General features: G+C 34.8%; 2 protein-coding genes across 2 annotated transcripts; both read left to right on the top strand.

Annotated features, from left to right (window-relative positions):
- Positions 1–5,893: 5,893 nt before the first annotated feature.
- On the top strand, positions 5,894–6,832 carry LOC118582750 (olfactory receptor 4F15-like). Its single transcript, XM_036185828.1, has one exon. The coding sequence runs from the start codon at positions 5,894–5,896 to the stop codon at positions 6,830–6,832; it is 939 nt and encodes a 312-aa protein (XP_036041721.1).
- Positions 6,833–16,192: 9,360 nt separating this feature from the next.
- Positions 16,193–17,127, top strand: LOC118581150 (olfactory receptor 4F21-like). Its single transcript, XM_036183110.1, has one exon. The coding sequence runs from the start codon at positions 16,193–16,195 to the stop codon at positions 17,117–17,119; it is 927 nt and encodes a 308-aa protein (XP_036039003.1). The 3' UTR covers positions 17,120–17,127.
- The last annotated feature ends 253 nt before the right edge of the window (positions 17,128–17,380 follow it).

Raw genomic sequence — 17,380 nt, forward strand, 5'->3', positions numbered from 1 at the left:
ATGATGAGTGGATAAAGACATAGATATATGTACATGCAATGAAATAATATTTAATGATGCAAATGGACTATGTTGATATATGCCTTATTGTACCTGAACCTTGCAGGCATTTTGCTAAGTCAAAGATACCAGACACAAAAATGTACATGCTGTCTTGATTGCATTGATATGAAATAGTTACTATGTATAGATATATAAAGCAGAAAGTAAAAAGAATTTTTGCAAGTGCTAGGAGGAGGTTTCTCAAAAGTGGGTGCTTGATGGGAACCAGATTTCTTTTTAGGAGGTGGAAATACATTAGTATTTGAGGGAAGTAATGGTTTAATGCAATATAGTAAATGTGTTAGTTACAACTGAATTGTATAGCAAAAAGAATGGTTTTATGTTAATTTTATAAAAATGAAAAGAAAATTAAATTTTCTAATAAACATCTAGGTGAGCCAGGAGAGATGTCCCAGCAGTTAAGAATGCTTACTGATCCTTCAGACATCCCAGGTTTGTCTCCCAGAACATATATAGTGCTTGCCAACTACCTATAGAGCAGTGATTCTCAACCTGTGGGTCATGACCCCAACAGAAGTTGCAGATCAGATATCATGCATATCAGATATTTACATTGCAATTTATAACAGTAACAAAAGTATAGTTATGAAGTAACAATGAAATAATTTTATGGTTGGTGGTCACCAAATGTGAGGAACTGTGTTAAAGGGTTTCAGCACTAGGAAAGTTGAGAACCACTGCTCTAGAGGATCTGTCATTCTCTTCTGGACTCTGTGGCCATTTGTACTCACATCATGCACATTAACTCATACAGACATATATAAATAAAATAATATATATTAAAATTTAAAAAATTAGATTAGAGATCTTGTTTCTACTGAAGAATTCAGTCCAATAGTATTTATTCATTGGTTAATGCGAGGCTTACTGAATGACAGAAATTCTGCTCAGCTCTTGCCTTATTTATCTGTTGTACTTACTTACACCCAAGAGATTATACAATTTATTCCCTCTAGAAGAAAAAAGAGACTTTAAAATAACTGTCCAGTTAAGATCTATACATTTTGAAAATAGTATTTTAACCAAATATTATTCAAAAAAGAACTAAGCATATAGCCTGAATGAGCCACTGAGTTCAATTTTTACTCCAACCAAAAACTTATAAAAGATAATGAGACTATATTAGGTACATTATCTCATCATACTCAAATCAGTTTGGATTTAAAAAGTATTTTTCAAAATGATTTCTTGACTACTGATTCCTGTCATTTTTGTCTAAGAACAGATGTGTAATTATCCTTTAAGTATGCTCATCATTTCCTTTTGCTTCACTTAATACTAGGTAAAAATACATTTTGATTCAAAACAATGTCATGATTAATAAACTAAATATTAATTTTAAACCACCCAGGTTAGGTGTTATTTAGGCTACAAAGTAGTAAAGTGGGAACAATAAACATTATGGTGTTTATAATACATATTAATTAACATTTGTGACTAAAGATAGGCAGCATTTTTTCTGCTTACACATATGTTTTTGCTGAGCAGAATTTCTGGCATTCAGTAAGCCTAGCATTAACCAACAAATAAATACTATTGGACTGAATTCTTCACTAGAAACAAGAGCCCTACCCTAATCATTTGAAGATGAGTTTCAATCTTGTTTATTCACAAAATAAAGAATAACATTACACATTTATCTCATAATTCTATTACAGAAAAATGTATCTATAACAGCTGAGAAAGTTAAAATTAAAATAGGCATGAATTCTTACTTTTATGTTAAAAGAATGATATAAAAGGAAGATGAACTGTCAAGAGACAACTGTGTTTGAATATTAGGTAGTATTACCTTGATAATCATTGTCTATATATGAAATGTATAGTTACAGATGAAAAATAATTATCAATTAATATTGATGACTTTAAAATGGAAAACCTAATTGCATAAATAAGCCTAAAACTTGGTGTCGGATGTTCCCTAGAATACTCCTTGAATATATTTCTAGTGGAATTGGCTATCATGTCAGTAAACATAAAGCTGACTCACAAAGTCTGTGACGTTTGAGATTAGGTATAATGACATGACAATAAAAAGGGGAAAATTAGGAATATGAAAGGTGGAGATAGAAGAAATATATGAGAGAGCTTAATAAAGGAATTTAATATTGTAAGGTATGTGTATATGAAAATGTCATTATTTACTCCATTGTTTTATACAGTTAGTATGTTAACATAAATAATTTAATGATAGTGAATTAGTAGCTACATGGTTTTCAACAATATTGGTCAAAATCATATATAAATTATACTATGCAATAAAATGTCAAGTGTTGCTTTTCTTTAAAAATACTTTGGTCTCCTTTCCTTTCTCAACAAATACTTATTAAAACAACTAGTATTTCACTCTTTAGGGCCATGGGATTTTGAAGTATAATTCCCATGGTAAATGGCCTGGAGACTTAGGTCACCAGTCATCAGGTGGTCACCAATTGCTGTTGTCAGGTTATAGGTAGCTGGAGCATTGGTGAGAAGCATTAAACACACAGTGTTCAAGAGAAAGACACTTTTAACAGGTAAAGTAATAGTGGAAATACTACTTTCTAGTATTGGAGAATACTGGGTAAGTAGACTTTGATAGCACACTAAAGTTACTAAACACTAAACAAGCTTCCATTCTGGTGGGCTTCCCAAAGAAAATACAGAAGTTGCATTGAACTATATAACCCTAGGTTTCATTTTGATTTTCAAAACAATTTTAGGACCTGGATGATATTTTCTTAGAAACAAATTAAAAGGTTTTAAAAAAAATCTTGCAAAGTCCAGATTAAAGGAGATAAAGTACCAATACATAGATTCTAAAGACTTGACCACCTCCCAGAGAGATGTTCTGAACATAGTGGCTGCTGGGGTTTTCAAATAGTGAGCAGGTATGAGACTCAGGAAATACTCACTTCTTGTGCTATCTTTGATTCTCTTGTTTTGCTTGTTGTGTTCCTGAGCCTGGTTCTTCGTCTTAGAATGGTAGGTCAGTGTGAATGCAGCAACATGCCAAGCCTTTAAGTTTTATTTTAGTTACCTTCATTGTAGCCTTTATAGTGTTGTCTTGCTTTATTCTACCTTCTACCATTTCCTTTCTTTGTCTGTGTCTCTCCCCCTCATCTCTTCTCCTTTAGCATCAGTCAAATAGCTGATCTGTTTTAAAGTAAGTAGCAATGGACTGCTTGTAAATGAGAGTTTTTATGTTTGCCATGAATCTGTTATTGAGGATACGCTTTGTAAAGTGGCATATATTTTCTTGCATTTTAAATCTTTATTATAAATTTAAATGCTAGTTTGGATAAATCTGATATCGCTCCATTGAATTTACAGGTCTGTTCTTCTTGAACCTAGTATTTTGTATTTACAAATCCACTTTTGATTAACACTGATGCAAGATACTTTTAGATCATTTAAACAATACAAGAATATAGAACTTAAGAAGTGAAAGCCACATGTAATCCCACCTTTGAGCCCTCACCATTTTGGGTGTTATTTGGTGTTTCTTCTTGAAGAATATTTAAATTCAAACATGTTTACAGGTAGTCATATTATTATTTTTATACTTTCTCTTGTTTTTCAGTTAAGTAGAAGTCCCTCTAGACTTGTATATGTAGAACTGTTCAGGTGAGTTTTAAAGTTTCATATTATTTCCTTGTATGTATATACTGAGATTAATACTTTCATTATTTACACTTTTAAACTATATTCTCTGTGTGAATATATTTGCCACATGTTTAACATTCACTCTTGTAATAATGCCTACATTTTAAAAACTACTAAATGTCAATTTATAATACATATGCAATGCACAAAATGAGATTTCATCTTGAAGTCTTAAAAATATTGGGGATCTTTTGCTGATATATCTCTTCTGGCCTTCCAAATCTCTCCTATTCTTCCCATATTGATTGGCAAAACAGGAAGAGAATGACTAATGATGGATGTAAAAGCTGTTTGATTTGTTTGTTATATGTGTTGATTTTGTTATGAGCTCCCTATACAAATGGCACTATTTTTCCAAGTAGACACCTTTTTGGTAATATGTTGACAATCTTATGAGTATATATATATTCAGAATGAATGATAACTATATTTTTATACATATGAAGACAATATTGTCAGTAAGAAAAATTTAAATATTTAGAAAATAAAAACAAAGGAGAAAAGAAAAACACAACTATTTGCAAACTTTGTTAGGGCTTCTTTTTGTAAACTGAAACCTCTGTGGTTTAATAGAATATTTGATTCATCCACACAATTAAAACAAATTGCTCATGTATATATTTTGTACTCCAGAATATGAGTATTTTAAATTTGTAAATGGCATTTAATTCCTTTAGAGTATTGTTTATAGGTTCTATACAAAATATCTCTTCCCATTCGCTTCAGTGATTTTCCTTGTATCCTTGCTCAGTCTTGCTATATTTCACCTGGTGTTTACCATAGAAATTTCCACCTGTGTCCACATGGCAGGGCCTCCTCACATCACGTCTGCAGTGCTTCCCTTTGGTTATGGTACTTACTAGCTGTCTATAATGAACAGTGTGTCCATCCTGACTGCCTCAATTCATTCTTAGAGCATCTTAATGCAGGGGGCCAGGCATAAAGTAGAGCAATGACAGGAAAATGACAGTAATGCAGAGGCTGGAGGAGACCTTGCTGGTATCTGTAAAGTGGGGAATGCAGATATAGGATAGTCATTTATCTATTACTCTGACACATGCAAACTCACTGAAACTGGAGCTTACTGTTCCAGCTGAACTGGAGGCTGGTACCCCCAGGATCAGCTTCTCCCTGCACTGATACGAGCATGTACCACCACACTCAACTTTCAAGCAGGTGCTGGGTATCTAAACTTAGGTCATCCTGCTTGCACAGCAAGCATCTTGCTCAGTGAGTCATCGCTGCAGCCCTATTTCTGTTTCATACCTGAATGATTATTTGGGGTCAACTAAAATTCATGATGGGAAGCAAATTAGGTTTGCAAGTTTCATTTGTTACAGCTTGGTGTGAATAATTCATCAGCTCCCTAACACTATATTTCTCCACTTGTTCTACAGCAGATTACTTGGAGTCCTCCTTTCTATTTTTGACCATTTGAAAAGTAGTAATTATGATCAAGCTACTGCTTAGTAAACTCCACAAGCTCATTATGGGTTTCAGTGAGAAATAAAATTATAATCATAGAGCCAAGATTATGTCTAGCCTGCCCTCCGTTCTGATCTCCATCACTACTCTTCTCACCTATTTGTCTACCTATCTTGGACTCTTTATGTGAACCAGTTCCGAAGATTAGAGTTCCCCACATTCTCTTGAGTAGTAACAAGGCTGTTATCAGTGAGTGAACAACACTGTGATGAGTCACATAGCTGGGATACTACAATGTTCTCTTCCATACATGTATTGTAAGAGTAGACGTTGTGATTTACCTAGCTCCCGAGGAACTAACAGTCCATTTCTTACATGAATTTGACCTAGTTCCTGGCAGATAACTATCGACTATTTTTTGGACAGAAAAATGATTTAAGGAATTTTCAAAATGCTTTCTAGTGATAATAAAAACATATTTGTACGGGCGGTGGTGGCACATGCCTTTAATCCCAGCACTCGGGAGGCAGAGCCAGGCGGATCTCTTGTGAGTTAGAGGCCAGCCTGGACTACCAAGTGAGTTCCAGGAAAGGCACAAAGCTACACAGAGAAACCCTGTCTCGAAAAAAAAAAAAAAACGTATTTGGATTTAATTCAGTCAGAAAGTACTCTGAATTGTTTTTTTAAACTATATATTGATAGCACATTCTTTTTAAAGCCCCTTGGTTTCCTGTCCCTTAGGGAACAGCAAAAAGAGTAAATGCTTAAAACAAATTACACAGAGGTGTCTGGATTTGTGTTTCTGGGACTGTCAACATCTAGACCAATACAACATTTCTTCCTTGCCTTCTCTATGGTGCTTTATGTAGCCATTTTGCTGGGAAACACCCTTGTTGTGCTTACAGTGGCCTTTGACCCACATTTACATTCCCCTATGTACTTTCTTTTGGGAAACCTCTCATTCATTGACTTATGTCTTTCTACTTTAACTGTTCCCAAAATGATTTCTGACCTGTACTCTGGGCACAATACCATCTCATTCCAGGGCTGTGTCTTCCAGATATTTGTCCTTCATGTTTTAGGGGGATCTGAGATGGTGTTGCTGATAGCTATGGCATGGGACAGATATGTCGCCATATGCAAGCCCCTCCACTACCTGACCATCATGAGCCCACGGACTTGCCTTTTGCTTCTTTCTGGTGCTTGGATTATTGGGTTCCTGCATTCAGTGGCCCAGTTAGCTTTTGTTGTCCATTTGAGATTTTGTGGTCCTAATAAGATAGATAGTTTTTACTGTGATCTTCCTCAGTTTATCAAACTGGCCTGCACAGAGCCCCACAAAATGCAGTTCCTGGTTACTGCCAATAGTGGGTTTATTTCCGTAGGCACCTTCTTCTTATTAATTATCTCCTACATTGCTATTCTTCTCACGGTAAGGAAACATTCGTCAGGTGATTTGTCCAAGGCCCTCTCTACACTTTCTGCTCACATCTCTGTGGTGGTTTTGTTCTTTGGACCATGCATCATTGTGTACATGTGGCCATCTCCTACTTTCCCAGTGGATAAATTTCTTGCCATTCTGGACTTCCTGATTACACCCATCCTGAACCCTGCAATTTACACACTGAGGAATAAAGACATGAAGCTGGCAATGAGGAGAATGATTACTCAGCTACTCAATCTGAGGAAAATGTCCTAATCTACAGAAGCACGAAATGCATCTTTGACTACTCTCCTATAAGCATAGCTGAAGACTGCTATGTTGAGGCAATTTATGTTCCTTTATTCAACAGTTTAAAACTATTGGACAGTTTATTTCAAATTAACTGACAATAAAGGCATACTTAATTGGAGTTGATTATTCATTTTGTGCTGACTATTCTTTTATTATCCATAGAGAAGCTAAAAAGAAATTAATAGATTTCCATCCATAATCTATATTTGAAAAGCTGCTTTTATAAGTTGATATCTTCCTATCATTCTTGAGGAAAAAAGAAATTTGTATCTCATAACATTTATATTCTGCTCAGCAAAGTATGTTCACTTTATCTGCTGATTCAGTATGGTTAGTACATTTTTCTTACATTGTGCTATCAGTTTGAAAGAAATGCAGTGTTGAATAAATTCTGAAAACATCTTATTTTCTAAGAAATTGGAGAATTTTCTGGACTTAACAGCCTAAGTTCATAATGCACCTTGAAGTCACTTAATGTGTGACCTCTAATCTACTGTGTACTCAAACTGTTTAATCTGGATTTAAGAGAAAATTGTGATAATCATCCTTATTCACCTTGGCCTTCCATGTAAACAACTTTTACAACCTAAGCCGCAGTCTCAAATTGTGTGTTTTTCTAAGCCCCTGGCCCAGATATGTGTATCACTTGCTGAAAGCAACAAATACAGAAGTGGAAAGTAACTTCCAAAAAATCAACAATAAAGGCTGAAAGCAACCATTTATGGTTATTGGTTGATAATCAATGATTTTTGTTTTCTGGGTGAGTTGTGATCAGTTGGAGCCAGTGATTTAATCCCTTGTAAAACTCTATTAAAAAATACTGTAAACTATTCCATTCCTTCGCCATGTGATGGTTTCTATGCTGTTCATAAATAGACAGCAAAGTCTTTTGTTATATATGACAATAACATCAAACACAGATCATAAAACACACACACACACATACACACACACACACACACACACTACACACTACACATACACACACACACACACACGGGGCAGACACAAAGATACAGGGACAAACATGCTACAAGAAAGCTTTTATGCGGGCACAGAATCAGACTCAAATGACAGACAGAGGACTGAAAACTCAGAGAACATACAATAGAGAATTTGTTTAAATAACTCTAAAATGAAATACTTTTATTTCTTTCCTTAAAACAACACTGATGCATTGTTGGTACCTCAGATCTAATCCTTAATGCTTTATAATCCACACACTAAAGAAGATTACATCCCCTCCTCCAGAAACCACTAGCCTCCAATAGTCTCTCTGTGAGGCCACTTCCACAATATTTGATGCTGGTGGCCCCAGTCCTGTGCAGTTCTTATGCAAATAACCACAACTGCAGTGAGTTCATGAGTGTAAGAGCTGTGTCATGTTCAGAAGATGTCTGTTTGTTGCACACCTCCCAATCCTCTGACTTAATTCTTTCTGCCCCCTCTTCTGCACTGCTCCCTGATATTTGGAGAGGGATATGTGTATGTTACATATAGGATTGAGCATCTACAATCACTTCTTCATAGCACATTTGCCAACTATGGGTTTCTGTATTAACTTTCCCTGACCCATACCTCCACCACAAGCTACAATAAGATGAAGGCAGATGGCCATATTAATCTTATGTGGCAAGCCAGAGCTTGAATATTTTCCCTTCTCCATGACATCTGCTTCTACATTTTTTAAAATTCAAAAATCCTTTCAAAGTTTTAACTTTTTTTAAATGTTTACTAGGTGTATTTAATTTATCTTTACTCTGATTTTTAAAATTGGCTTGTCTGGGGGCTAGAGAGATGGTTCAGTGGTAAAGAGAGCTTGCTACTCTTATAGATAACTGGGATTCAATTCCCAGCATCAAGTGGGTCATAGCTTTATGTAACTACAGCTCAAAGTATCCTATTGCTTCTTTTGGCCTGAGTAAGTGCTGTCATGTGCACAAAGACACACTTACATACACATAAAAATATAAGTAAATATATATATATATATATATATATATATATATATATATTTTTTAATTTGACAGCCAAGATGTGCCCATTAGTACAATAGTGTCATGGCTGGTCTGGGAGTAACCAACTACATTATGCCTAGATTTAATGTCTGCTCCATGGGATAAACATATTCTAAAGTTTAAATGAGAAAGTCGTATCACTTTTTCTCAATTACAACTTAAATTCTTATATTGTTAGTTCTCAGACTATATTCTCTTTGACACTGTGTTGGCCATTCTATGTTCACTTCTGCATGGGAACAGCATCAGGTTGAAACATAACAGGTTATGTCATATTGCTCCTACAATCAATAATATTGGAAAAGGGTAGACACAATTAGAAGGCATTTCAATAACTGCTAAAATCCTTCTAGTAAGTTGTGTTTATCCTAAATTATGCTGCATGTACAATTTCTTTATTGTACATGATAAATTATTCTTCCATTATCTTTTCCTCAATTAATGATATGCATAGAATTTGCATAATCAAATTTCCAGAATGCTAAAGAATAAAATACAGAGAACAATGATACCTACTTGTTCACCTGAATCACAAGAAACAGAAAGTCAAAGAGGTGCTTAAGTTACACACACAGTGGTAGCCTGCCAGTGCCACCCTGGGTGTCTCTGTCCATCTCTATTTAACTCGTGACAGCCACCTAGGATTGTAATTCACATTTTAGTTCAATTTGAAAAACTATACATAGAGAAAACAGTGTTGTTCTCTTTTCACAGACACATGTTTAACCATCCTCATTATTTTGCTTTTAAATAACATTATTTATTGAATTTTACTAGCCTAACTCAAATCTAAGTTTGATAAAGCATCAGTCACTTGAGGGCTAAACTCAGAGAAAGGAGGTGGCTAAGAGATTCCCCCAGGAAAGTGCTAAATAAGGCCTCCCCAAGTTGGGGTTCTATTTAAAGCACAGAGCTGCAATGATTTTCCACAAAGAAGAATTACTATACTGCATTCTACACTGAGAAAAAATTCCCATTAAAGTTGGTCAGTGTAGAAAATGAGCTCAACATCATCTCGAGGCAAAGGCACAAGCTAAAATTATGTCATTAGCCAAGACAAAACTGGTTTCATAGGTAATTTCTTTAGGTAAGTGCATGACAAACTTTTTGACTTAGGGATATCATTTCCATCTAATCAGCTAATTCAGAATTTTTCCCTATGGCATTTTTATACTCCTAAATATGGATCTGCATGTGGGTCCCAACCACAAACATTATAGATTTTTCTTTCCAGTGAGTAGTTTGGGGACTAATTTGTTGCAGTTTCAAACACACACACACACACACACACACACACACACACACACACACACGGGAAGAGAGAGAGAGAGAGAGAGAGAGAGAGAGAGAGAGAGAGAGAGAGAGAGGAGTCCTATATTCTTATAAGGGCCTATGAAATTAACTTGGAGTGCAATAGCTTTCAAATGGAATGCAAGATCCTTTGATCCTGATATTTTCTAAATAATTTCAATTTTTCCCTCTTTTAGCTCTTAAGCAAAGTAGTGAATTCAGATGTGCTCAACTGTTAACATCAACAGGGTAACATACATTCCACTCTGATGACAAAAATAGTTGAAGTGTTTTTAATAATAATGTGAACCTCTGTTCAACTTCTGTTAATTGTGCGTGTGTGTGTGTGTGTGTGTGTGTGTGTGTGTGTGTGTGTCTGTGTCTGTGTCTGTATGTGTTCACCTCCAGGATGATGAGTCTTCTGTCATCTTTATGACTTAATTTTCTTGAAGTCAAAGTTTCTACAAGAAGCCAGACAATCATTACTGTATATTATAGGTCTGCCACTTTCTACTAATATGAATGAGCAAAGCAAGATTTAACATCTACCATGGTGGGAAAAAAAAAGATGTTTACTTAAATAAATAGGGAAAGAAATTTTGAAAAGAACAAGTTAAAGTATCGAGACTATTTTATCTAGTACCCACTGAGATTAATAGATAATATATTTAAGCTTTTTAAAGCTTACCTGAGCTTTAAAATAAACATAGAACTTATTGCTTAATAAAATAATAATAAGGGAAAAGGTAGCTTATATTTCCCTCCCAGAATACAATATTAAGCTCACTCTGTAATTCCACAAATGAAACTTCTTTCTAATTACTATATATTTAACAATGTACAAACCTACTTTATATAATAAATTCCATTTGACCTTCCCGTTTTCTTGGGTAACAAGTCTATTTCCAATTACTTTATACTTTCACAAATGTATAGTAATGTAAAATAATGTAAAAGAAATCCATTCTAACTTTTGCCATCTTGTTTCCTTTAAATATAGATACATGAAATAGCACGGCAGGGTCAGAGTTAAAAAGGTTTATTTTCCAATGATCCCTTTGCCCTGTAGAGTCACTGTGACTCATGCTCCCGTCACTGAAGGTGAGAAGCATTTCAGTCCACATCAGCCACAGGGTTATCATAGTCTCAGGAAGTATCATAGGACAAGCTGGAACTGGTTTCTGAAACTTTTGACCTTAAAGAGAAATCTTAACCTAAATTTTAAAAATAATTTATAGAGTTGGAAAGATGACTCAGTGGTTAAGAATACATCCTGCCCTTGAAGAGGATCAGAATATGTATTCAATGACCTTTTCTAGCTTCTCTGCATATCTGCACACATTTATCATACACACATTCAAACACACAGACGCACAGACACACAGACACACACACACACACACACACACACACACACACACACATATAAATCTTAATTGGGGGTGGGGACAATAAATAAATAAATCTTAATGTTAGTCTATGTCTCTTCTGTAGAATGTAATCATTTAGAGACTTCTAGTCACCCAAACACTTTTTGATAAGACATTTAATAAGATCATCACAAATCCACAATCTCTGTATTGGCCTGCATTTATAGCAACCAGCAAAAGCTATGAGTTTTATTACTCATTCTTGTTCCAACATATTTGTAATAAATCACTTAGCATATTTAAATGAACTCATAACTATCTAACTTTTATTGTGTTCATTCCACTTGTCATTTTACTTTTAGTTTAATTGATCACAGCATAATTTATATAACTTTGTGAAATCTATGGCTCAAATAGCAAACTGAATCTTCTGATAAGACTACATGGGGCCTTTTCAGAGCATGTTATACACATGTGTAGTGGTTGCATTCTTTTTATGAAGTAATTATTACTCTATGACTTTCAGTCATTTTACCCATAGGCATGGTTGGATCTCACATTTTGTTCATTATTTAAATATATTTCAGAAGTTTGTATTTTTCAAGTAAATGCATGAATTGTCATTTGTTTTCATAAATGTCATCCTTTTATTATATTTTAATTATATTGTATGTGTTTTTTGGTTTTTGGTTTTTTGTTTTGTTTTGTTTGTTTTTCGGGACAGGGTTTCTCTGTAGCTTTGGAGCCTGTCCTGGAACTAGCTTTGTAGCCGCCGCCACCGTATGTGTTTTTAAGTGATAATGATAGACTAAATATTTTTCTTTATTTGACTTAAATTTCTTGAGGCAAACACATCTATGATCTTCAAATGATTCTTTCTTTGTTACTTTCTTCCAAACATTATTGCTGGATTAAGTCATCTCTACTTACCAGATATTATTGGACCATAGTGTTTGCAGGTTTCCTTCCTTTTATTAATCTTTAATATTTCATGTATAATCTGAAGTTATTGGATTAAAGTATAGTAATCCTGTTATAATATTTTATAAATAATCAATATTTGGATTTATATAGTAGCAATTGTTTAGCAAACTAACTCATTAGTGAGTTGTGGTTGAGCTGGGGTCCAGCAATGTTAGAACCCTTGCATAACTTGTTCAAAGCTTTGTGCTCAATTTGTGATCTGAAAAAATAATTACAATAAATGAATGAGTTGAACAGTCAATAAAATTTATTGAAGTAATATCTTAAATCACATTGTGCTTATGTCTTTTCAGGGTTCTATGTGATATGCTCTAGGACTTAATTCATCAAGACTTTCAGTAGGAGAGCTAAGCAGTGCTATTTGATGTTAATTGGAAACACATTACAAATAATCAGAACATAGGGGGAAATAAAGCAATCACTTTTCATTTTCAACGTGGGAAAATATGAAGACAGGAAACCAAAAGCAGCAACAGTAGGTACACAAAGCAAACAGTTGAAATTGCTTGGTAGTAAAACCTGTGAAGCTGGAAAGTGTATGTCAAGAGCAGAAATCTGTGGTATGACTGTTTTATGTGTCTTGGGGAAAGGTGAAGATATATATTAACAGATTTGGTAGAACTATATGAAAATAAGTTCATGTTTTCAGATTAACTTGAAGCTGAAAAAAGACTTGTTAATGAGTATACCATATTTAACTTTGGACATTTTACTCTGGGATCCAAAACTAACTCTAATTTAACAGCTACTAACTAAACTAAGTATCATGGTGCTGAAAAACTAAACAGGACTTAATGTGCATGAGTTATGCCAAATATTAAGGGTTACCATAGGAGAGCCCATCACTATACAAAATAAAAAGTATGGAGAAATGTTGTAGGCAACTTTAGAGAAAACTGATCAAGAAAATGTCAGAATGCATTTAGTTGCCATCAACAGAAAGCTCTGTTTGTAACAAATCATAAAGAGTAGAGTTTCATTTTCACACATCACTAGAAGAAATCTCCACAAAGAACTGATGGCTTTGGTGAAGTTGTTCAACATGCACACTGAGTGCTGGGACTGTTCAAGTTTCCACTGTGCTGCATGTAAGACATGGACTCTATGCATCATAGCTGCTGCATTCTTAATAGCAAAAGCACTAACTACACAAATAAGACTATGAGCAAAGTAACACTTTGTTCATATAAAGGTCTTTTTCCCTATTGAGAGGAAATGACTTTCAGGAAAGATGCTGACTTGACATTACATGCCCAATTTTCAATGAAAAATAGAAATATCACTACATGTTAAAAAAAAAGCAGACCTCATGTTCCTTATGTGAGATAAGGCAGCAATACTTTGGAAACTGGAGTTGGAGATCATAACAGGATAAAAATCAAGTGGTAATAAGAACTTCATGAAGACAAAAAGCCAAAGGCTTAGAAATATACAAAAACAAGCTGGGTGGTGGTAGCACACGCCTTTAATCCCAGCACTCAGGAGGCAGAGGCAGGTGGATCTCTATGAGTTCAAGGCCAGCCTGGTCTACAAAGCAAGTTCCAGGAATGGCGCAAAGCTACACTGAGAAACCCTGTCTCAAAAAAAAAAAAAAAAAAAGAAAGAAAGAAAGAAAGAAAGAAATATACAAAAACAAATTAATAAAATCAGGACTGAATCCTGTAGAGAAATACAGTAAAATAATAAGTGAAAACTGATTGCTATAGGATAGAATATCCAGAATAGAGATTCTCTCAAGTAACATGGTACCTATGGCAATTAGGGAAGTACATAATAAACGCTATGTATTGACATAATTTTTAAACTAATAACTTGTTTACTTTTATAGCCACTGAATGTCGATGTTTAAGCAGAGCCATGACAAAACTGTTATGAGTTAAATGTTTTAAAAAATCATCTCAATGTTAGTGGGTAACCTCCACAATAAGTTGTATAGAAAAAGCAAAACATACACATGTAGGTCGTGAATTATAAAAATAAACTACAAGAAAACAGTCATACAATTTATGCCATTGGTACAGGCTTACCTTTAGATAAGATTCCAAAACTTCTCTGCAGTGAAAGAAAAACTGATGAAAGAGAGGTAAATGAAAAGCTTATATAGGACAAAAATAGCCAAACAGAAAGACAAACAATAGAATGATATGAACATTCATCTGTAAGATTTAAGAAAATCGAAATGCTAAATCCTCCCCGAACAAAAGAAGCAAACCAATTCAAAAGCCAGTGGACAATGAGAATGAATGTCATGTCTGAAGAAAATAAATATAGATGCCCAAATGGTCTACAGAAAAATATTCACTATTGAGGATGGAGAGATGGTCCAATGTAAAAAAAGTTTTTACAGAGAACACACATTTAATTCCCAGCATTCACAAAGTAGCCCAAAGACTGTAGTAACTCCAGTCCCAGAGGATTCAATGCCCTCTTCTGATCACAATGTGAGTTGCAAATACATGGTGCCCATATAGATATGCAGGCAAAAATCTCATACTCATAAAAAAGAAAATAAATATTTAAAATTCTGTGCTTATTGTAAGCCACAAGAGAAAGACAAATCAAAACTACAATAAAACCACAGTATCATATATTAGAAAAGCTACCACTAAAACCAAAAAGAAACTAATGTTTATCAAAAGTAGGGTAAAAGTTCAGTTTTATGCACTTTTGATGAGAATGTTCATGTAGCAATTATATGGAGTCATAGAAGTTTCTCAAAAAGCTATAATAGAGTTGCCATATTTATCCACTGTTTTACCATGAGTTGTATCTTAAGGATATAAATTCAGCATACCAAAGAGATACATGCTTTCCATACTTATGACTGTACTATTTATAGTAGCTTGCGTGTTGAAAAATCCAACATAGAATTCAACATTAGCCAGACAAAGAAAGGAATCATGTCATTTGCAGCACAGTGGATAAAGTGCAAGGCATGGTGTTAAAGGAGATGTCAGAGACAGAGACATGTCCAAGTTCTTGTCATGATGGAAAATATTAACAAACAACATGACTGTAGAATAGGGATTGACCAATAGTAGTTTGGGAAATGGGAATGTGGGTGGGTAGAAAAGGCTGAAAAGGTATATCTAATACATGTGTACATCACCTGCATGTATTCAAAACACAATGTACCCACAAATGAATATAACTAATGCATGTCAACCAAAATATGATAATAATTTTATAAAAACAAATACAGATGAAATGTGTTTAAAAATAATTTTGAGCCTAAATCTCCATTTCACCAGTGAAACAAATTCACAAAAGAATAATTTGCAAAATAGTCCAAGAGCATACTATATGAATGTTCTCTGACATTTGAAATAATTAGACATTGAAAATATCTAGGAAAGAGTTCAGAGAACATATTTAGATATACTGCAAGGCAAATCTACTATAACAAATGTCTGGTCCTAGAATTAAAAAGAGGAACCCCATTTGTCTCCTTCTACCATATTTATGTTTCTATTTCTTTAGGTGTCCAATCCTCATAACTTCATTATTTTACATTTATTTATTCTTTTGCTATCCAACTCAGAGTTTTTTCTCTTGATTTGAAATTCAGAGAATAAAGGATCTCCATAAGTGGAAAATATCCAATTGTAGCATTAGCTACAATTTTTCATCATTTTCTAACATCAAGTGATTTGAAAGTGCTCATGCCAATGGATCAACTAAATAACTCCATGGTTTCTGAATTTGTGCTTCTAGGACTCTCTAGTTCTTGGGAAACTAAAGTTTTTCTCATGATTACATTCTCTATGCTCTACTTAGGAATCATTCTGGGAAATCTCTTCATTGTCATTTTAGTAATTGCTGACTCTCACTTACATTCTCCTATGTACTTCCTGTTAGCCAACCTGTCTTTGAATGATGTGTGGGTTTCCTCCACCACTGTTCCCAAGATGATCTCAGATCTTCTGAAAGAACGCAAAGTAATTTCTTTTCACAGCTGCATGACTCAGATCTGTTTTATTCACATTATGGGAGGAGTGGAGATGGTGCTGCTCATAGCCATGGCATTTGACAGGTACACAGCCATCTGTAAGCCTCTGCACTACCTGAGCATCATGAGCCCTAAAATATGCATTTCCTTTGTAATCTCGGGCTGGGTCACTGGTGTGATCCATGCCCTGTCCCAGTTCTCTTTTGTGATAAACCTGCCTTTTTGTGGGCCTAACAAAGTAGACAGCTTTTACTGTGACTTCCCTCGGATCATACAACTCGCATGCACTGATGGAGACAAGTTTGAGTTTGTTGTTGCTGCCAACAGTGGCTTCATGAGCATGGGAACCTTCTTCCTGCTTCTCCTCTCCTATGTCTTCATTTTGGTCACAGTCTGGAAAAGGTCTTCAGGGGACTTGTCAAAGGCGCTTGTCACTCTGTCTGCACACATCACTGTGGTTGTTCTTTTTTTCACTCCATGCATGTTTCTCTATGTGTGGCCTTTCCCCACATCCTCAGTTGACAAATACCTGTTTATTGCTGACTTTGCTATCACCCCTGCCCTGAATCCTGTCATCTATACATTGAGGAACAAAGATATAAGGGTAGCAATCAAGAGATTATGCAAAAGAGTTAGTTAGGACGGATATGCTGACTAAATCTGGAGTGGGCACTCTAAAAGTGTACACCTGACTGTACATTGGAAGGTTCCATTGAGGAACATACTACTTAACTTTGCCAACTGCACATGTTACCTACCTCACAACATATATCCATTCCCACATACCACTAATGCCTCGCTTCTCTTCCTTTGAGAAATTAGAATACATCAGTATGTACTTCTTTATTTCACAAGTACCATGGATAAATAAATGTGGGTTTTTTTCTGACTTTGTGATAAT

This window comes from Onychomys torridus, chromosome 4 (genome assembly GCF_903995425.1).
Source record: "Onychomys torridus chromosome 4, mOncTor1.1, whole genome shotgun sequence".
NCBI classification, from domain to species: Eukaryota; Metazoa; Chordata; class Mammalia; order Rodentia; family Cricetidae; genus Onychomys; species Onychomys torridus.

Excerpts from the sequence above, each read along its gene's own strand:
- LOC118582750 (XM_036185828.1), top strand. The coding sequence starts at position 5,894 with ATGCTTAAAACAAATTACACAGAGGTGTCTGGATTTGTGTTTCTGGGA.
- LOC118581150 (XM_036183110.1), top strand. The coding sequence starts at position 16,193 with ATGCCAATGGATCAACTAAATAACTCCATGGTTTCTGAATTTGTGCTT.